The 23,308-nt window shown below is 34.3% G+C and overlaps 1 protein-coding gene across 5 annotated transcripts in view; it reads left to right on the forward strand.

Moving 5' to 3' along the window:
• The window catches only part of GCA (grancalcin), a 45,084-nt gene that overhangs the window by 18,683 nt on the left and 3,093 nt on the right, over positions 1–23,308 (forward strand). For 3 of the 5 annotated variants that reach the window (XM_007965155.3, XM_007965156.3, XM_038002010.2), the window contains 6 exons: positions 9,552–9,719; positions 15,591–15,660; positions 19,703–19,746; positions 20,023–20,170; positions 22,331–22,444; positions 22,788–22,846. In XM_007965155.3, coding sequence (XP_007963346.1) covers positions 9,588–9,719; positions 15,591–15,660; positions 19,703–19,746; positions 20,023–20,170; positions 22,331–22,444; positions 22,788–22,846 — 567 coding nt within the window. In that variant the 5' untranslated portion in view covers positions 9,552–9,587. Of the gene's footprint in view, positions 1–6,067; positions 6,291–8,550; positions 8,635–9,551; positions 9,720–15,590; positions 15,661–19,702; positions 19,747–20,022; positions 20,171–22,330; positions 22,445–22,787; positions 22,847–23,308 lie in introns of those variants that run through there. The other 2 variants (XM_038002009.2, XM_007965154.3) reach the window with 2 other exon arrangements.

The following is a 23,308-nucleotide window of genomic DNA, read 5'->3' on the forward strand; positions in this document are numbered from 1 at the left end:
TCCTGTTTTCAACTTTCAGATTTTGTGTGCTATTTCCTGAACATGAAAAATAATCAGTTCATGTTTTGCTTTAAAAATATTTTGCAACTGCTTTGATCTGTGTCTACATCCACAATGCAAGTTATTACGAAGTTTCCTCTGAAGATGTAATTGGTGCTACTTATTTCACAAGATTGTTGTGAAAGTCAAATGTGATAATGTGCAAAACAGCTGTGAAAAATATCAAGCGCTATATAAAAGAATAAGTTGTAATTTTTAAATTGTTATTTCCAGGTTTTACTTCTACCAATAATTTTACAGAAACATGAAGGGGGGCACTCCTATTTTACACATACACAAAACACCTGAGGATTAATGTGGAAATGAGATGATCTCAGCTTTTAGTTGGTCAATAATATATTTAAGAATTGGGCCACTTTTATGTTTTTGATGAAACTATTTTAAATTTTTTGTAACAGGACTACTTTAACTTAACTGACACTATACAGAAGCGAGTTACTAACCAATGGGATAAGCACCAACATAAAAGACTTTAATTGACATATTTAATTGATATATTTCTAGACAGTCAGCTTTGCGGGTATATCATCCCATGTTATTACAGAAGCGACTTACTAACCAGTGGGATAAACACCAACATAATAGAATTTAATTGACATATTTAATTTATATGTTTCTAGAGAGACAGCTTTGTGGGTATATCATCCCATGTTATCTAGGTAGAATCTAAATGATATTCGTAAGCATGCAACTTGGACTTAAAATTTAAGGTAGGTATTTTTCTGATCTTACCTGAAAAGTAGATGACTTTATTGAGGCTTTTAATCATTCTGTTGCTGTTCTTATTCAGCATTAGTTGTGGACATATATTGTGATCAATATTATCTACATATATATAAAATTTCTTAAGAAGTTTTCATTGAATCCAAATTGCTTAATGGACTTAATAATCAAAGTGAGGATGTATATATGCAGAAAGTATGCCAATCATCACCTTGTTGAAGACCCTTGTTAACAATTTTATGCTAAAATGCACTATTATTAAATTGCTTCAGAGTTTGTACTCCTGCCAACAGAGTACTAGTATTTTCAGAATTAGAAACAGAAAACTGTGTTATTGAGAGCTTAGCTGAAGAGAGGTCAGTTTGTCAAATGGCTGCTTGAGGTAATAAATGGTAAATAATATTTATTTTTGTCTTATTTGGCATGCTTATTATTTTTCTTCTGTCCTCACTGGTGGGCAGTAACCCTTAGAAAGATATTGAAAGGAACAACTTCGGGCTTAAAATAAAATTATTACTGGATGGCTTCACTTGACACTGTCATATTTTTATGTCTTATGCAAATAACACATATATACCTTCATTATTCCATATTAAAAACACAATGAATAATTTCTGGAAAAGTATGATAATTATTGCATGTAGATCAATTAAGGAAATCTATGCTAAGGAATATTGGAAATTCAATTAAGGAATACATTTTAGCATAAAATAGATAAATACTAGGGTAGATCAAAGTGACAGCACAACAGTGAACATCATGATCAGGTGTCTCTTTTTTCAACTTTCAGATTTTGTGTGCTATGAACGAAATGCTTCCCTCCCCAGATTTGCATGCTGCAACCCCAGCCACCCAATGGGATGATATTTGGAGATAGGTATTTAGGAGATAATTCAGTTTAGGTGAGGTCATTAGGGTGGGGTCCTCATGATGGGAATCGTGCCCTTATAAAAAGAGACCCCAGAAAGTTTGCCCCTCTCTTGCTATCCTCATGCACCAAGCAAAGGTCATGAGAGGACACAGGGAGAAGGCAGCCATCTGTAACCAAGGAGAGAGGCCTCACCAGGCACTGACCCTGTGGGCAGCTTGATCTTGGACTTTTAGTCTTCAGAACTGTAAGAAATACATTCCTTTTGTTTAAGCCACACAGCCTATGGTATTTTGTTATGGCAGCTTGAGCTAACAGACACTGTGTATGTACTTTCTTAAGTGTTATAGGGATTTAGAAGTTGTCAGAATTATTTTCCATATGTAATGGGCTATACCTGTAATCCTCTAAGTCATAAAACTATTTATATTATTAATTTTTATAATCAATGATGTCCAAAGAGGCCTTAATTTCTTAGGCCCCTTTTGCTTTCATTATCAGCATCAGCAATTTGTTAGGGCCATTTTGGAGGAATCCTCCCTCTCTAAAAATAAATTCTTTGCCACCTGTCAACAGTATATCACATGGACAAAGGTCTGTTAAGATGCAAATGCTGAGTGGCTGGTAGGCACCCTCAACAGAAGTTGTTCACTCCAGGCAGCCTCTTAGATCAACAGCCTGACATAGTCACTTAGTATCACAGGCGTCTCAAATTCAACATCTCCAATATTAATTCTTGATTTGGCACTATCCCAAACTGTTCCTCCTCCAGTCTTCACCATGTCATTTAAGGGCAAATCCAAAACACCAGTAAACCCTGCTGGCTATACCTTAAAAACAGAATAATCATCTCACTACTTCTCACCATCTCAACTGCTATACCCTAGTAGGTCACCATCATCTCTAGATTACCAACAGATTGCTAACAGATCTTGTTTCTACACTAACCCCCTTCTATTGTCAACACAGCTGAAAGAGTGAGCCTTGCTAAATCGTATCGTGTCCCACTTAGATTTCAAACTCTTCAGTGGCTCTGTAGCACACCCAGAGTATAAAAGAAAGTACTTAAAATGGTCTGTGAAGCCCTGCATGATCTGCTCCAATGTCCCTGCTCTGCAACCACTCCTACTCTCCCTCTTGCTCAGTCTATTCTGGGCTCACCGGCCTCCTTGTTATTCTTCAAATAGGTCAGGCAGGGTTTTGCTTTAGGACCTTTAGTTCTTCATGTGGAAATTTCTTCCTACAGATACCTCCAGAATGTCTAACTCATTCATGACCTCTAAGTTTTTGCTCAAATCTTGCCTTTTCAATAAAGCTACCCAAGTACTCCATTTAGAGCTACAACCTATTCTGTCATCTCCCTACCCCTTAACCTTGACTTAGGTTTCCTTATTTTTCAATAGCATTTATCATCTTCTCACATGGTTTATAATTTACTTACTCATCATCCTTACTTAAACTATTGTCTGTTCTCCCTGCTAGAATGTAAGCTCCAAAAATGCAAGGACATTCCTCCCCTCCTACTGATGTATGTTTTCCACATCTAAAATAATGTTACATTATATATGTTCAATAAATAATTGTTGAATAAATGAATTGTTCTATCTAAATGAAATTTCTTAGTGACATGAAATAAACTCCATGAAAGTTGGTTTCCATTAGCTGGTATGTCTTATTATATATATGTATATTATTTATATGAGGGAAGTAGGCTCTGGGTTTGTGACTGAAATTTGCTGAGGAGCTGTAACTCTTTTCTCTCCCCCAATCATATAGTGGGAAAGAGAAAATGAGGTGGCAACAGATAGGAAAAAGAACTGCAATTAATTTATTGTTTATATTTTACTGGTAAATGTGCTGGTTAATTGAATATCTCAATTTATGATAAGACCAATGCCAACAAGATTCAGAAGAAATTCCATAGTTAGACACATAATCCTGTAAGCTTTATGGTCACCAGAAAGGAGGTATCCTGTGTAAGAGAAGTAATTAAATTGGCTAATCTTGGTCAAAACAATGCATTTCCTTGGCTATTTCTCTAGTTATATTTTCTACTGCCATTTAAAAACTTTTCAAGCCTTTTTTCTTTTATGGTGTAAATAATTTTATTATATTCTGAACTACAGCACTATGGTTGGGGATGGAGAGAAAAGGGGACATACAATGTTTAAGAAACCACATTCTGCAGCCAAACTCTCAGATTTGCTAGTCATTATGCAACTGCAGTTGTGGGTAGTGAAATACAATTCTCCACCTGACTTTTCACATTTATAAAATGGGAATAGTAACACCTGATGGAGTTGTTTTGAGGAAGAATACTTCACAACACACAATGCCTGGTACATCATATTCACTCTATAACCATTTTTATAAAATAAAGAAGGATTTTATTAAAAGAAAATATTTAAAAAGCGAAATTTTTAAATAGACATGACATTTTCATAAAATGCTATTGTTCATACAATATCAACTTGACTCATGGAGGCAAATTAACATTACTATTATTTTTAAAAAACTCTATGGCCTTATTTGAATTTTTATACTAGGATATTTATAATTTGAAACACCAGTTTTAGGGAGGGGGATGCTGTGTTGTTCAAAGTCCTCCTCTGCATCTTCATGGTAGGAAATTTCTTTGGTAGCCCTTTCTCTAAGTTAAGATATATGTTGGCAGGAACTATGAAGGATCTGATATTTTACTCTAGTTATAAGCAAACAAGTAGAGTGCCACAATTGCATAGAAATTGGCAGAATGTGTGAGATTCCTGAGTCAGAGACAAAGAACTTTATTACTCAAAGCACAACAGACAGCATGAGCTTCATACTTCCATAGATTCCCCTCATTCTGAAGTCCCACAGGGCGAAGAGGAGCTGCCAGATGGGTGCTGCACATGCATTGCGTTTGTTATCCAACTGGAAGAAGAACTTCAAGCTTAGGAAAGTCCTAAGAAGGCTGCTAGCAAATGTACCCAAACTTTACCCTGGCAGGAAATACTGTCTTTGAAATTAAATGTGCAGAAAGGCAAGAAACCCATGGGGACTTAACTCCCAACTACACAAATGCAGTTGCATCAATAAGGCTATTTTGATGAAAAGAAGATGAACAAAAATTTTGACCACAGAATTAGACTAACATTATAAATGTAAACACTCAATCCTTTCTAAGCAGTTCTTTGAATATGTAATCAGTTGGAATACAATTTTGCAATGGTTTGTTCTTTCTAGTGCTTTATCACTTGATACCTTCATAAGTCATGCATTTTTCGCTCTTATCACATAGGTTTTACCCTTCCCCTCTATTTACTTATGCCAATAATTTAACCTTAGTGGCTTAAGTATTTCTTACAGCATTGAAGGAACTTACAGACACTTTCCCAAGAGTAGCTTCTACATCAGCAATCTTCCTTTCTCTCTGCCATTTCCTCTGAGAATTGTTTCACAAGGTCCAACATCCTCTTCTGTAGCATAGCTGAACAACAGATACTCAGCTCTGCAAGATTGATTTCTTTTGTGAATAGTTAACATTTTTTTGATAGCCTTATTTTTAAGAAACATGTTAGCCCTTCTCTTGTTCTTCAGAGATAACTCAAAATAATATCATTTGGTCTATTTGTTCATAAGCCAAAGCTACAGCTGCCCTGTCCTTTTAAACTCAGAGCTACAAAATTCATTTGAGTTCCAGAGATAAATCAGACTTGTCCATTGGTATTACTTAATAAGCCAAAATAATTGAACATTGAACAAGAGTTTGCCCAAAGACTGAGTCAGATTATATACAAGACACCATCTACATTATCAGTGTATAAACAGTAAATAACTTTTTAGTATATGTTCATGTCCTGTGCAATATTTGGGACATACTTACACTAAAAAAATTTATTTGGAAATCAAATTTAACTAGATACCCTGTTTATTTGCCAAATCTCACAATTCAGGTCCCCATTTATCTACCGAACAGAATCAATAACCTGTTCGTCCAATGTGGCCTCAAGTGGGTTTTGGCGCAGAAGCGCTTCTCTTGGACTACAGGTGTGGTCCTGGTTGCAAAGTTTTGATGTGACGTCAACACTATACAAAAGTAAATGTCACTGCAAATTTTGAAATTCACAGATGGGTCTTTGAAGTCCAGCTCAAAAGCGTGGAGGAGTAGGTTAAAATAAGTCACAGACTTGCTGGTTTGCGGTTTCTAGAAACAAAAGTAACTTGAGGAGTTGAAGGCTTGTGGAAGACCTTTCCAGAGAGGGTGGGAAGTTGCAGGAGAAAAGGCTTCTTCGGGATTTAGAAGGAGAGCGTGCGAGAACCTGAGCTACCAAGTAAGAGCCGAGCAGGGACTGGTGGGCTCCCGACGGGGTGTAGCCAATCAGGGCAGAGATGGGTGGGGCTAGGCTGCGGGAAGGGGCGGACTGCAGGAGAGTTGGCTCCAAAGTGTGGGACTCAGCCAATCGGAACCGGGCAGGCCGGGGCTGGACTGCGGAAGGGGGCGGGTTCGGAGGTGTGTACTGTACGGTGAGTCTTTTAGCCTCACCTGCAGCTTCGCCTCCCTGCACCTGCATCTGTGCTGTTCTCCCAGCACTGCGGACGCGACTCGAGGGTGACGCTTGCTCCGCTCGTCATGGCCTACCCGGGATACGGAGGCGGGGTGAGTCCCAGCCGCTTGGCCGTGTCCCTCTCCCTCGCGGGGTGTGGCGCCCCCTTGAGGGCGGTGCCAGCGTGCCGGGTCCGCACTTGGCTGCTGCTCCTTGCGTCCGCGCCTGGTACTCGGCGGCGCGGGACTCCGGGGGTGTTGGGAGCCAGGGCCGCGGCGAGCATTGAGCCTGGGCTGACTTGGAGCCGCAGGTGTGGAGCCGAGGGAGTGATGTGTATTTGGAAATTTATTTCCTGGAATGGAGGAACAAGCCACCCTCTTCTTGTTCCAGTAATCTTTGGTGGTACATCCCTCCCCCGCCCCCAACTCAGTGTTGCTAGAGATCCTGTTTCTGAATTTCCTGACCACTTCTTGTTCTCTAAGTTCCTTATGAATAAATTAAGGTGTACGGTAAATAACTCCTAATCTTTACTGTTATACGAAGGGCAATCTGTTCTAGACTCCCCCCGCCCTTCGCCCCCAGGCGGGGGGAAGTTACTCTTTCTTATAACTTTTATCCTATATCACCTTTGGGAGTTGCAAGTTATAATCTAGAGTCCTGGTGGCTAGCCTCTTCTTTTCAGAAAGGAACCCAAATCTTTAGTATTGATGTCAGTGATCTGCAAAGTGGGTTGAGCACGCTGTGTTAACAGAGTTAACATTAGCTTGATCCATTGCTGTGTGGGCAGAATATATTTTCTATTTTTATTTCTGTTTGTTTTTTACCTAAACAGAGAAACTGTGTTTTACTGATTTTAACATAGGACTTGACTTTGGGCTATGATTGTGATCTTCAAAAGAGTTACTCCTACCCCTGGGAGTTCATGGTGGTCGTTGTTGTTCTTGGTCTTGTTTTAGGATATGAATTTCCAGGTTCTCAACTTCCACACATACTTGTTCCTAAAATTGATTTGCTTTCCTTAAGACTTGCCTCTATTCCCTATGGCACCTTCCACTTTGTAATGCCTACTCCTCCTCAGTCCTTAAATTTAGGAAGGAAGTTTAAAGTGCCTAAGGAAAGTAAAGCCCCTTAAAGATTAGTCAAGATAGCATAAACTTGTGGGTCTTTAAAAACGTCCCTAGCGTAGACGTATTTTCATTTGGTTGAAGCTATCTGTTAGAAGTGTGATGTATTTACTCCTCTTGGTATGCTATTAATTCATATATGTATGGCAGAGTGAGGTGGCAAGAGTAATACATTTTCATTCAGATAATTTGGTGCGTCCTTACGCACTTTGGTCAGAGTACTTGAATTTGATGGAAGGTTCCACGACACGATAAAGAGAACGTCTGTATATGTTTTGAACATTTAAATACCCTTTTCCATGAATTTAAAATAAACATCTCTTTTCAACTGTTCTCATGCTCATTATTAATCGCTGGAAAGAGAAGTACCCTCAATAGCTGAAGCAATGTACATTAGAGACGCTGATTTTAAAAAATGTAATTGAAATATTTTAAGATACATTGGATAACATTTTGGGATAAAACTTACATGATTTCTTTACTAGGAGAATATTAATAAGATAGTTGAGATGTTTATAAATCATGTTAAATAAAGGAAACCTATACCTTATTAATGTTTCTTATATTCTTTTAACAAAATATAAAATGTCAGCTGCTAGACCTAATTGTTTTGATAGTATACTTTTATCTAATTAAGTATATGATTTATCTCTGTAGGAGATGCATTTCCAATAGATTTTTACTTTCTTCTTTTAAGTATTGTTTATAAAAATTGTGTTGTTTTCTTTTTTTTTAACTAATTGTATATGAATAAAAATTATAACTCAATACAAAGGACTTTTTTTGTTTCTCATTTTGGTCACAGGAAATGAAACAATCTAAAACTTTGTTACATGTTTTTATTTGTACATGTTGTATTATACAAGCTTCAGTGTTTTCAATAATAAAAATACATTTTAAGCACAGAAAACTTACACAGAATAGATTTTCACACAAGAAATAGCATACAAAATGAATTCAAAGATGAAGAATCTGTCTTTAGAAATCATTTTTAATCTGTTTTGCCTTCCCAATTTGCAGCATTAACTTTCCCCAATCTCATAATTTGAGAACCTAGTGGTCAGATTAATGATGGTTACAAATTCTTTACCACTCCCCTTATCGGAAAGCACAGACTATTTCTCCACTTCCTTCAATCTGGGTTGGGCCTGTTTCACCTTCATCTGGTAGAATACAGTAGAAAAGGCACCATGGCGGTTCCAGACTTACTATTGTAAGAGGACTGGCAGCTTCTGTTTCTCTCTCTTAGAACCTGACTGCCATGCTGTGAAGAAGTGGAAGAGCCATGTGAAAGGGCCCATGTGGAGGAGAACTGGGGTCCCTGTCCAACAAGGTTCATCCCTAAACACGGTTTACATAAATTCATATTTCAAGTTGTCCTCTTGATAGTTTCAAATGAGTCAAAATTGATCATTGTTATTATTACTACATAACATGGGTAAGGAAAGCCTTAGACAATATTTTCATGTCCAAGCCTTTCATGTTTCTGTGCATGTTTTTAATCTTTACCATTGCCATTTTGTGAGGGCTTTAGTTAAAACTAGATCACATGATCTATAACAGCAGAGAATACCACATATATAAACTGTAATAAGTCACAATAGGCTGAAAAGAAACAAGTGAGAGGCTAGCATATGGAACTGTCTCTCATCCCTCAGGATACTACCACAACCACCGCAGTTTCTTTCAACATTTTGCTTCCTGCCCCTTAAAAGATTTTTGAAAAACTATATACCCTTTTCCCATATTTTATATTGACATATAAAGTTTTTATTTTAAGTTTAAATAGTTGTAAAGAATACAATACCCAATATATTGTAAATGTTGACACTTAACAAAGTTTCATTGTATTTACACATATATTCTTCTAAGTATGTGTCTTGAGGGTTACTTCTTAGTTTTACTTTAGGTAAAATCTTGCATTGTTTTACTTTTTGTTTACCTCAGTGATGTTGGTAAACATTTTTAAAAATTGTACATGTTCCTCTGTTAGATTAAGTTCTTAGAGGCTAGTAGCTTTCTTTTTTCTTTTACACTTCTTTTAATGCTGGGTATTATATGTTAACGAATTGAATTATGTCTTAATGTAGGACATCTGACATTTTGTAGTTAAAGTTTTTGTGATAGGATTAGAAGCTTTGGTAACTGTGTTTACTTTTTGATGGGCTTCTAATAATTTCTTTTGATCCAACTTTTATAGATAATAGGTAATATTTATATTACTAACCTTCTCCTATTTCGCTCTTATAGTTTGGAAATTTTAGCATTCAGGTGCCAGGAATACACATGGGACAACCAGTGCCAGAAACAGGTCCAGCCGTACTCCTCGATGAATACGATGGGTTCCCAGCATTTTCAGATGCTTATTCCTCAGCTGGTGACTCCGTGTATACTTACTTCAGTGCTGTTGCTGGACAGGTGAGATGCTAAATTTATTGCATAAATATGTCTTTGAAAATTATTGTTTAGGAGAAATGTCAGCTATTTTACTTAGAGTATCGTTTTAAATGTATATGAAATTTATATTTTAAACTTATCTAGACTAATTTTTTTCCTGAGATCAGAGATGAGCATAGTCCTAATTATTTCATTTTAAAAGTCTGTTGTTGTGATGCTTGATACGTTGTTCATTTGACTAAAAGAGGAAACTTTTTTTTCATAGTGGGGAAATCTGATTCTTTCTTACTTAGTATGCTTGCCTTACTGAAATTCTTCTACAAGGGGCTTCTCTTACTAGTCACTAAACACTCCACCAAAACTTAGATATTATATCTTTTTATGAGTTATCATTTTTCTATCACTTAAATCTTTTTATTTCCTTCACTCTGTTTGACATTTAGGAGCATCAGACTCTTCCTGAGTGATAGATAACACAAAGCTAAGTAGGTTTAGCCTGCACATTCTTTTATAGCATGCAAAAATGAGTATTGGAAATTTGAGGAAAGTAGGAAGTATTTTTAAAAATTATAAGGAACAATATTTCTAACTTGGGCCTCACTCCCATTAAAAAAAAATCTCAGTTAAAACCTAAGTATGTCAAACAATATGACTGGAAATCACTTCAGCATGTCATAAATTTATTCAAGTTGAGAAATTACATTTTTTCACAGGTGAAGTTTTGTCATTTATAGTAATTTTGATTTTATATGGCTAGTAAATTTTCCAGATTATCAAAATAATCATGTTGGGATTTATTAATTAAAAATTAAAGGAAATAGTATGTTATGATGAGGTATGGTATTAGGATGTTATTTGTTTCCAGTAAATTTGAGCGATTATTTAAAAGATTGACTTTATTGTGATCAATAGGGAAGTGTGAAACTGCCAGTTCAAGTACATGAATTCTGTAGGTGAATTGTTACTGATGATAATGTGAATACTTTTGTCATGGGAAGCTTTTCTTTTACTCCTACATAACTGTAATGCTATACCACAGCTTATTCTTAGTTCTAAGTAATTTTATATATATTTTTCATGTGAAATTTCAAGGAAAATTAAGCAAAGAGGATATGTGTTATACCCCTTTGTATCAGTTATTAGTTGTATTTGACAGAAGTATTGAGTAAATATTCAAGATCGGAAGGAATACAATATTATAAGATGCCAATGTCTTCCAAATTAATTAATAAATAATATAGTATTATTTGAGTCAAATTCCTAAAGGTTGCTTTTTCTTTTTTCTTTTTGGCACTTACTGCAATGATTCTAAAGTCTGTCTTGTATACTATGTTATTGAGAATAAATATTATATAAATGTATTATAATTATTAATAATTGTGATAGTGTGGTCCTAATGTAAAAACAAACATATAATACTGAAAAGCCCAGAAGCTTACCTGTGAATTCAGTATGTGGTAAAGGTAGCATTTCGTATCAGTGGGGAAAGAATGATTCCTGAATTAACTATCCTGAAATAATTAACAATTTATCTAAAAGTAAATGTAAATCTTCAGCCCATACCATATAGTAGCATGAATTCCAAATATATTATTGAAAAGACGTTGTATTGGTGTTTATCTCCTATTGTTGAAATAAATGAGCTTGCTTTTTTTTTTTTTTCGCTGCTTTAGTATGTATTGCAGCACCTGCTATATTTGCGTTTTTGTCTACAAAACTTCTTAGAAGAGTCATGAACTAAGATAGTTGTGTGTGTTAATGAAACATTTGGGAACATCTTTTTAAGATGTGTGTTTTTTTTTCTTGATATGTTTCATTTACTTGTTTAACAATTTGGGGGGGGGAAATTGAAAGCTTTTCTGTGTTTATGGAATACAGTGGATTGGTGCATGGAGACTGGGGACCAGAGAGGATTTGGAAAAAGAGATCTACATGAAAATCATCTTGAGGGAGTTGGGGCAATGTATCAAAGAGGAGATTTGTAAATTGTGGATGGTTCTGGGAGAGGCTCAATGATAAAACAGATTAGGAAAAGGTAAAGAAACTGGCAGAATGGAGGTGCCAATACCAGACTAATGGGCAGAAACAAATTCACTCTTGAGTCTTAGCTGCAGGCCTTATCTCTTTTCTTTTATAATGGTCAACAAAGATTTATTGATGTAGGTAGAATTTTATAGAACTTTAATAACATTTTATTCATTCCCTTGAGTGTTCACTAGGTCTAATATGCTTTTCTAGAAATAGACAGTATACATAGAATTAATAGAGATGGCAGACATTCTGTTTTGGCTACCCCAATTTCATTTACATTTTATTTTTTATGGTAAATGTGAAAAGTAAAAGGCTAACCTTTTACCTTTTGTTATATATTAGAGGCTGGGGGACTATAATACTCACCATCCCAGATACCTTTGTAGCTACTAAAGGCGGCCATGTGCTGTAGGACTGACCATTGACATGTAGGTGCAGTATCTTTGGAAAATCTTTTTACCCCAAATGAAAAAAGCCTTACTGGGAGCAAGCCTTGGCTGTGGCTGTTTTTGCCCCTTCATTCTTCCTACCTGGAAATGGGACTTGAGGTATGGAGGTGCAGCAGCCATCTTGTGACCCTGAGACAACAGGCTTGAGATAAAGACCTATAGATAGGGAATGTGGAAAAATGTAGAGATTGATGACAAGTCTAAGTTGCCGTACAGTCCTGTTCTGCCTAGCCTCAGACCTGTTGTATGAAACAATAAACCCCTATTGGTTTAAGCATCTTCAATAATATTTTCTGCTGTTTGCACCTAAATGGTACCCTAACTATTCTGCTCGTTATACCATTGTCATTTTAAAGGATTATACTGGGAATAAGTATTATACTGAGAATATTTCTGTTGTCTCTGTTTGACTATGTAATATATTCATCATATAAAATTACAACTTAAAGTATATGAACTGTACATATATTTGGAGACTTTTTTTGACTTCTGAATTATTTCAGCATTTTAATTGTTGGCAATAAATTTGCTATGTTTGAACTATTTGATACTTTCCTTAAATTTCCCAATCTTGTGCTTTTGAATAAATAAACTCCATGAAGACAGGGTTCTGGTCGTATTTTCCCTACTTGACAGATAGATATGAGGAATATATAAACATTTGATAAATGCTTTAAATGGATGCATTAACTATCCCATTTTCAATTTTTAGTTTTTTAGTCTAAATATTTAGTCTAAATACAGTCTAAAAATATTTTCAGTTTTTAGTCTAAATATTTAGACTGTATTTTTTCATATGTTGAGTTCTACCCAGCTTTGACTGATCAGGTGCAATATCTGACTTATGTATACTGCTCCTAGAACCCAACTACCGAACTCACATCTACAGCCATATCCTTTTTTGATGGGCCTCATAATTAATGATGCTCTATGAAAAACATCCGATTAAAGGTTTCCACAGTGTTCTTATTTATAGGATTAAGTATTCTAAACAGTAAGGATTAAATCATTGATTAAGTCGGGGAAATTCTGGTTTCTGTTTTCATACATACACACACGTGCATCACAGTAATACCAACAACTTTAGCTTTTGTATGCACACACTGCTTCTACTTTTCCACATAGCAACTGTGATGTGGGCATGACACATGTACCTTTGCATTATAGATAAGTAAGCAGAGACTCAAATTGAGTAACTGAACAAATAGGACTCGAAGTTGGATATTATTTTAAAATCTTGCTGCCTAACTAAAGGCAATTGATTTTTATTAATTATCTACCTGATACTCTTGTAATTTAATTAGGACATTCAGCTTTCTACCACTAATGCTACCTAATTCAGTTAAGGGTTTATACAGTTAGCCTGATTATCAGCTTCAACTGTAGGTAAAGAAATCCAAGAGTATCACTTGGATTTTATCCTTGTAGTTTAGGAAGACATTGCTTATTTGTGAGTTAGTCATTAAGATAACGTATTTTCATAACATCTCTGAAGTGGTATACTAGAAGAATGCTTTCTGATGGCAATGAATAACTTCTAGCAAAGCTGTTACGGTTGTTTTTCTAACTTCAAAAATTCTGTAAAGAGCACATGTAATGCAGAGTTCCATTCATTGTACAGATTTTTAAATGTAATCCACATTTGAGTGAGAAATTCCAATATTTTTAACCTTTTGAAGTAGTAAATGAACATGGTCACAAACAGTCAGAAATGCCAGCAGTTTAGTGAAGAACCAGAGGTAGTTGTTTTCATTCTACCAAACAACTAACCTTCTTTGTACTAGATACTCTGCTACAGCCTGGGAATACAAAGATGAAGGAAACTGAGACACTGACTCAGACGATCTCTATGTAGCCAGGGAGATACAGACAAGTAGAAAATGATAAGAATGTAGGGAAAGATGTGCTAGAGGTGAACAGGTGAAGATGATTGCAACACCAAGAGTTTGTACTTGTGCTGTTTGCCGAGAACAGCACTGCTCAAAGTAAATATAAGATGAACCACAAATGCAAAGCACATAGTTTTAATGTCTCACAGCAGTATTTCAAAAAGTAAAAAGAAATGTGAATTTAATTTTAATGCTTTATTTAGCCCATTATATAAAAATCCTAACATCTCAACATTTAATCAACATACAAATTATCAATTATATTTTACATTTTTTTTTTTTTTTTTTTTTTTTACTAAATAGATGAAATCTAGTGTGTATTTTATACGCACAGAACCTTGTAATTCAAAATAGCCACATTTCAAGTGCTCAATGGAGCCTATGGCTAATGGCTGCTGTATAGAACAGCAGGAGCATAGAACACTCTTCCTTCAGGTATCTGCATAGCTTGCTCCTGTGCCAAAAAGGCCTTCTGCCATCTTCTAATTTGAGGAAAAATTTTCTAACCTGTCCCCTGATCTAAAAATATGGCTAATTTTTAAAGGTATAAGTTTCTAACTACAGAATTTCAAATTTAGTAAGCAAGATTCCTAGAAAATACATGTGACAGAGAAAGGAGCCACTTAGATACTCTTGACTGGGTAATGCCATACATGTGGTCCATTGAGAAGAATGCTGCTTAGTATTTTGTAATTTCTGTTGGAACCACCGCAGTTTTGTAAGGGGTTCTTTTGCCAAAAATCCATTAGAATATGAGTGCTAATAATATTTCTTAGAAGTAATTTAGAAAAGTTTTTTGTTTTGTTGTTTCTTGGATCTCTTATGAAGAGTATGTTTTAAATTTGCCTCCTTGATCCTTCATCATAGCTGACGTTTTGCATTTGTGCCAGTGTATGTGATGGTTCCAAAGGAATTACTTATTTTTGTCAAAAACAGGATGAGGTACTGAATCATAATGAGAATATTCAACGTATTTCATTTCCATTGTGATTTCTTGTTTGCAGTTTAAAACTTTATTTTCTGTAATAAGTTCAGGCAAGATATGTTTGGGCAGTAATCAGAAGAATAGCTGCAAGATACAGAGGGGGCTCTAGAATTTTGCTAGGGGTAATGGCGGGGGAAAATATATTTCCCCCTTCCAGTTCAAGCTTCAGTATTATTTATAAATAATCTCTTCCCAAAACAGCATGAGTGGGGATGTTTTCGAGACTTTTCAGAACATATTTTAGGCATTTTTCTAACTGTTTAAAATAGAAGTAGAACGACTCTTATGAGATTATCGTGAACCATTATAGAACAGGGTAATTGTGCTATAATTCAGAAGTAGAAGAAATTATTTATGTTGTATGATATTTTGTAATATGCCTTTGTTGTCAGTAATTACTTCTAGTACTTTGTAGTTAATTATAGAGTAATGTTTCAAAGAATGCATATGTCTTGATTGGCCTAAAACAGTCAATTCACATTTTAATATGCTTTTATACAATTGCACATTAAATTAGGTCATAATTATTTTTAAACAGGATGGTGAACTGGATGCTGAAGAACTTCAGAGATGTTTGACACAGTCTGGAATTAGTGGAACTTACTCTCGTGAGATCTTTTTTCCCCTTTTGTTGAAATTGTAATAGGAAATTTATTTTCTTACTTTTTTGTTCCTATAATTAAAATGTTTAAAAAATTATCACAGTTATACATGCACATAGTTTAAGAAGTGAAATAACTGTAAAACTCGTTAAGAAAATAACTGTTCATTGTGCATTCCTGTCTCCTCAACATTAACTGCTCATAGAGGAGACTTAACTTTTAAAAATCTGATTCTTTTGAAATTTGCTTCCATATTTCAAGATAGAATATTTTTTCACGATTGATTTTTGGATTTTATGATTGTCTGTTGATACCCTGCTATGGAAGATGAGGATTTCACTTTATTTTAACCTTAAACTCTCCTCTGTCTCTGCACTCCACAGGGGAACATTTCCCATCCTCCTGTCCTTCTAATGTAGTTATAATATATAATAATTTTTGTTAGGTATGTTAGTCTTTATTTTTACTATCTGAATGCTGCTTATAGCTGTATCTTATGATAATGCATGATTACTTTTCCTTTTTATATAATGTTTTGCTTTTCTTGAAATCAGTAGTTGTCGGGCATTCTTTCTTTTTCATTATCCTAGAACTCTGGGATATGCTGTTTTTATGCGTGGCTGTCATACTGGGATTCTTTCACCATTAATTCTAGAGCTGGTTTCCCCATTTCTCTTGAGTTAGATCTCCTTTTTACTCCATCTCTTGTTGTCTTCTTTTAAAAAATTCATTATGTTATTTTAGTGAAATATATAGTTAAGTAGCTTCTTAATAAAAAAGAAAAAATATGACCGGGCGCAGTGGCTCATGCCTGCAGTCCCAGCACTTTGGGAGGCCGAGGGGGGCGAATCATGAGGTCAAGAGATCGAGACCACCCTGGCCACCATGGTGAAACCCCGTCTCTACTAAAAATACAAAAATTAGGTGGGCATGGTGGCACGCACCTGTAGTCCCATCTACTCGGGAGGCTGAGGCAGGAGAATTACTTAAACCCAGGAGGCAGAGGTTCCAGTGAGCTGAGATTGGGCCACTGCACTCCAGCCTGGTGACAGAGTGAGACATCGTCTCAAAAACAAACAAACAAAAGAATACATGGGAGATAAATTTTTGAGAGCTTATTTATCTAAAAATGCTTTCATTCTACCTTCAGAATTGATTGGCAAGGTATAGAATTCTAGGTTACAGTAATTCTCATGTAGAATTTTGAAGGTATTGCTCCATTGTTTCTAGTCTCCCTTGTTGCTTTTTCTCCTTCCTGCCTGGAAGTGATGTGATTTGTTATTCCTCTCTGGAAACTTGTGAGATCTTTGTCTTTAGTATTCTGAGATTTGATGGTGAAGTGCCTAGTTGTGTTGTGTGGGGAACTCAGAGGGTATTCTCAGCCTAGAAACTCCTTTGCTTTAGATGTAGGACATTTTCTTCAATGATATTTTCTGTTTCTGGAATGCTTTTTGTTTTCACTGGGTTTTCTACTTTTATCATCTTTTCCCTCCTATCATTTTTTCTGAACTTTTTGGGAATTTTCCTCAACTTTATTTCCTAAACCTTCTATTGAGTCTTTAATTTCTGCTTTTCATTAAAATCCAAGAACTTATGTTCTATTTTCGTGAATGTGATACTGTCCCTTATCTCTCTGAGACTATTAATGTATTTTCAAAGTTTTTTCTTCCTATATAACCTTTGTTTTTTCCAGATTGTTTTTTCTCCTCATTTTGTTTGTTTTGGGTGGTCTTTCATGTTAGGTGCTTTTCTCAGTTATCTGATGATACTGTCTTGCTCATATTTTAACTAAAATACTGATGAGAAGCCCTGAAATCATGGTTAAGCATTGATTGTGGGCTTCAATGTATGGTGGTTTGGCTGGGCAGTTTTGTCTTGTAACTCTGGGTGTCGGTATCTTTAGGGATTCCCTTTTGGACTGGGTTTTCAGTTGACCTTCTGCCTGGAAAGGAAAGGTGGACTCAGAAGGGTTCTCAAGTCTTTTGTAAATTGTCCTTTAATTGCCTTACTTTTAGAAGATAGCCCTGTCTCAGCTCTGCTATCTTGCATTTCAGAGACCTCTCCAGAGAATAAAATTCCAGACTTTTGCTGGGTTGGAAGTAGGTGTAGCATCCATCCAACTGAACTGAGGCAGGGAGGGGATATGAGCCTTAGAATGCTCCTTAGGTAGACTTTCAGCCAATTCTTCTGTTTTTGTCTCCACTTTCACACCCACTTTCAGAAGTACTGCCAATTCTTAGGCATTTGGGGTCTTTTCCAAGGGTTGCTTCTCAGCTTTTCTCATTACAAGTTCAGGAATCCATTTTCTCAAATCTAGGTTGGTTAACTCACATCCATCAGTTCTTCAACTTGCAAAATTTTGTTCCTTTGTTTCCTGTCTAATTCTCTTTTTCTCTGGTTTTATGCCTTAAATTAGTTTACTCTCCATTCTAATGGACTGTGGGAGGAAGTGAAAAATCTGTCAACTTTCCTGAAAAGTCTGTCTCTTCACTCCTTGTCCTAAATATTTTTTCTTATACATGCACATTCTTATTCTGATATTGAAGATCTGCTTGTTTGCTGATTCAGATTTAGCCATCTATTGTCATTAATTCAGATTCTCCCACTTTATGAATGTGTGCCAAGTTAATTGTAAAGCAAAATAGATATTATTTACTTGCCCAAAAGAGGAAATACCATTCCAGAATTTCTCATGTAATCCCCTCACTCTGATAGGTTTATAGCCTTAGCTTTATAAACTTGGGAAACTACCTTTCTGGGTCGCAGTTTCTTCCTTTTTAAAAACTGGAACTATTATACGTTTAGCATGTTTATGTGAAATCATGTAACATACACCACCTTACTCATATTAAGAACACATTGAGTATCTATTGAGTTGTCAATTTGAAAATACTACAACTAACAATTCTAACATCGATACTATATTAAACATATAAAGAAAATCAGCAATTTTAACTTGTGGAATGTTTTATAATTTTTTCTTTGGTGGGTCTAAAATTTAGCGGAAATAATTTTCTTCTTTTATAAAATGTTAAAATGTTATGGATAAAATAAAATAATAATTTTGAAAATTTTTATTCATTCATTCATATTAATAAGCTGCTATTAAACACTTTGTAAGTTTAAACTGTACTAACATGATATTTTCTTTATCAGGGCATGAAATTAGTCTTGGGATATGTCAGCATATTAGTTGAATGTAATTGGATTAGAAAAATTAGAAAAGGATTAGAAAAATTGAATTTTATCAATAGGTCATCAGTTGTAGTTCTGTAAATATGAAAGTGTTAATATTTCGAATTACCTCTGGTTTTAAGATAGCTTGTATTGATATTTTCTTCCTTTTTTCTCCCCCCAACCCCTGAGAAAAACCTGCTGCTTCAATTCAGATGCTCATTTTTTTTTACTTGGTCTATTACAATAAACTACCAATGGACTTACCTGTTTCCAGTATCATCTCACTTTATATTTTATTCATTGTAAACTAAAGTTTCTAAAATGGAAATTTTAGAATTTCCCTTCTGCTTCTGAAACACTTCAGTGGCTTTCATTGGCCCAAACATTTTGGGGTAGTATTCAAAAGTTTCATGATTTGGCCCTCATTTGCCTTTCTGATGTCGTCATATGTCACTCTCTCCCATGTACTTTAACTCAAGTTTTGTGATCTCTGGGTACATGTCAAACTTCTACTTTAACTCCACTTGTCATTTGTGTTATAAAGACTGGAAGCCTTCCTCTTCCTCAGGCTTGGGTGAAGCCAAGTGCTTTATATACCTGGAGTGTCTTTGTCACAGTAATTTTCAGTTAGTATATAATTGCTCATTTAATTACCTTAGTCCCCTCACTAGATGTGAGTACTTCGAAGGCAGTAATTTTTTTTAAAACAATTGAATATTATTGCTTAACATTCAATAATAGCTTGTTGATTGTAGTGATCTTATATATTTTGGCAGTTTTTAAATGTTTTATTTTGAAACTAGAGATTGTCATAATTTTACATAGATAAAGTTGGGCATACTCTAATTTAAATATTGAATATGTTTTACAGCCTTCAGTTTGGAAACCTGCAGAATTATGATTGCCATGTTGGATGTATCCTTGAATAGAAATAGAAAATACTAGAATAAAGAGTAATTGCTTTCTGAATATCAAGCCAGTGGTTAGATTTCAGTGCCCATAGTAAACTAGTGAATTTAAAAATACTTTGTAAGATCCTGTTTAAATTCTAGGCTTTTTAGTTTTTATATGGAAATCTATTCATATAATGAGTTTGGCTAACTCTACAGAAGCAAACTCCTGTTTTAGTCAATGATTTAGAGTCAGATAAACTCAGGTATCAAAATTTATTTTTGTTAATAAAACTATCAGAGAGATTACACAGGAAAACTGGGATTTAATGAATTCAAAGAGCTATGGGCAGCTCTTAATGCCTGGAAGCAAAACTTCATGACTGTTGATCAAGATGGAAGTGGCACAGTAGAACATCATGAGTTGCGTCAAGCCATTGGTCTTATGGGTAAGAACATTAACGTTCTTTAGAATCTATAAAGCTCATCTTTGTTCTTTGATTAGATGAACTTAATTGCTTCAATTTACTAAGTAATAAAGGGATATATTTTTTCACCAGCAAGTTCCTTTGTTTGTTTTCAAAGTTGTAGGTAAATTCTGACCAAATACCTCAACAAAACCATTTTAATTATGATTTTTTTTCAAAAGATGATCTTCCATACATGCATACATTTTGAATTTCTTCTGCTCTGTTTAAATTTATTTCTTTGTTAGTACTTACCACTTATATTGTATTCTTTTATAACTTGTCAGGGTCTCTAATTGGGAGCCAAAGCTTGCCTCCGTCAGTCAAAAGTCTGTACAAAATAGCTTTTCAGCAGTAAAAACTATATTTTTGTTTGTCTTTTTTTTCTGACATAGTACATAACACATAGCAGGTGCCAAAATACATCAAGTTGGAAAGGTTGCATTTTAGAGTAATTTAAAAGTATATGACTTTATTCTTATCATACCTCTCTCTGATAAGCTGATGTTCTTAGTGTACTTTCAAAATGGATAACATACAATGGTGTTTAATTTGCTTAAAGTTAATGCAGTTTTAAATAGCTTTATGAATTGTTTTTATGCTTGTGATTTACACTCTTTTCTAAACAAAATATATTTACATGAAAATTAATTTTTTGGTAGTTAAAATCTGAACCCAATGGAAGTGGACTTACCTCAAATTGCAATTTAAATAAGTCAAATTAGTGATTTGTTTGGTTTTGTTTTATAAATAGACATTTTAATTTAGTAGTACGGACAGTCCAGCCCATGTAAACATACGTAGTACAATTATAGATCCTTGATACCTAATGGATTAAACCTGGACCTTAATTCAGCCTGATGTTGGGAAAGTAATATAATCTTTGGCAGAAAAGAAAACCTCCAGAGTTCCAGTTAGGCAGTGGAATGTAAAAAGGGTTTTCTGGATTGTCCAAATTTAAGGTCTTCATATATTTTTTAAAATATTCAAATTATTTTGCTGAGAATACTATGAGAAAATCTAGGAATTTTATAAGTACCCGCATTTAGCTTGTAACTCTGTAATATGAAGTTCAAAATATATTTGCATATAATTACATTAGTTTGCATGTTTTACTGCTTCTTTCAATTTATACGTTTCCTGCATTACATTCTATTGTAGCTACATGTATAATGATCTCCTATTGCATTTATTTTGGTTGTTTTTACCTTTGAATGGGTGAGTGTCATTTGCTCAAGTCTACAAATCCAGTAATGTATGGGCAATAATAGTGGGCTACTATTCTTCTTAGTAAAATGTATACATCTCATTAAATGCATAGGGCCATCTAAAAGGGTACAGCAAGTAGAATATATTAATTTATGTTTTTATTCTTTTTTATTCTTTTTAAATTTTAGATTTTATGTATATTTTAAAATGGGAGTAATCAAACAATAATACATGTATAGAATTTAAAAAAATTTAACACATACTGGAAGTGAATGATCAAAAACTTCTTTCTCATCGATATAAGTATACAATCAAAAATTTTGGACATCACAGGACTACTAGAACAAAGAACCAAGGAAATCAGTGAAATAGTGAGAAAGCTGTTATTAGTGTTACAGTGTATGAAGAAATACTCAGAATTCCAGGACAAAAAAGAATAGTGTTTTTCTGTTTTTTCCCCTTTAGAGTAATCATGTTGATCCTCAAATTTCCCTTACTTATAAAAGATACTTTCAAGCAATATGTTCAGTGGGAAATATCATTTGAATAACAAAGATCATTAGTAATCCTTGCATTAATGTTCTTAAGAACTATACAAAGTTACATAATTGAAATATTGAAGCATTAAAATCCATGAAATTAGACATTATTTCAAAATAACAATATATGATAAATTCATAAGAAGAAAATTATTTTCTTTTCCTTAGCTTTGCCTTTATTACAAAGTTAGAATTGTGATATTTATATACCGATTAACAGGATTAACAGTGAAGCCTTGGTCTGATCAATTTCAATATTAATGTGTTTTGTTTCTAATTATATTTTTGTGGAATGAATTTTGAAAGTTATTTTATGACTTGATTAATGAGAAGGCAATCTTGCAGTGTTCTTACGTTATTTACATTTAGAAGTTTTAATTTATCTCTTTTTTAGGTTATAGGTTGAGTCCTCGAACAATAACTACTATTGTTAAACGTTACAGCAAGAATGGCAGAATTTTCTTTGATGATTATGTTGCTTGCTGTGTGAAGCTTCGCGCATTGACAGGTATTGACTATTTAAAACTAGGTGTACAGTATTATGTAGCTATTTTTCTTGAATAATGTGTCTCGTTTCCTCCAGCAAGTTTATAATAATATGTGTTTTCCCCCTTTATTCACTGTTAAATCTAATTAGTTTTAAGGCTTTAAATATTAAGGAATATAAATGATAAAAACTTGTTATATGTTATTTTTGGAAGTTTTTCTTCATATCTCTGTTGCCTGGGCTATTCAATCACTTCTAAGATTTAATTGAATATGAGATTATTCTTTTTTTGTACCTGGGGGCACTAAATATTTGAAACTATGTATTTTAAATTACAATAAAAAAGTAATTTCTTTGTTTAAAGATTTCTTTAGGAAAAGAGACCACTTGCAACAAGGGTCTGTGAATTTCATGTATGATGATGTGAGTATCCTGCTTTTGGTATTTATACTGCATTCTGGATGCATTCTTAGTTAGTAAAAAAATTTAAGTGATCCCAAGTACCGGTACTGGAAATAATATATTTTGTATGCCATATACTTTTCCATATTTTTCAGCTTAACACAAATATAAGATTAATATTGGCATAGATGCCAAACAATTTGACTTCATGTTAAATTGTAAATATACTTTTCAATTTTTATGACAGGTTTTTTGAATTTAGAAAAATGAATCATTTTTAAGGGCCAAAACCACTATTATTTTTAAAAAGGGTAGTTTACTGTAGTGATATTTTTTCTCAGGGAGGGAAAAATTTTAATCCATGACACATTATTGAAGCTGTTCATTTCTCATTTCAAATGGTTACTATTAACTTGATATTCAGGGTTTTTTAAAATTCAAGCTATAAGACAGTTATATTTTACCTGTGCTTTAATGTTTCAG

This window comes from Chlorocebus sabaeus, chromosome 10 (assembly GCF_047675955.1).
Source record: "Chlorocebus sabaeus isolate Y175 chromosome 10, mChlSab1.0.hap1, whole genome shotgun sequence".
Classification (NCBI taxonomy): Eukaryota; Metazoa; Chordata; class Mammalia; order Primates; family Cercopithecidae; genus Chlorocebus; species Chlorocebus sabaeus.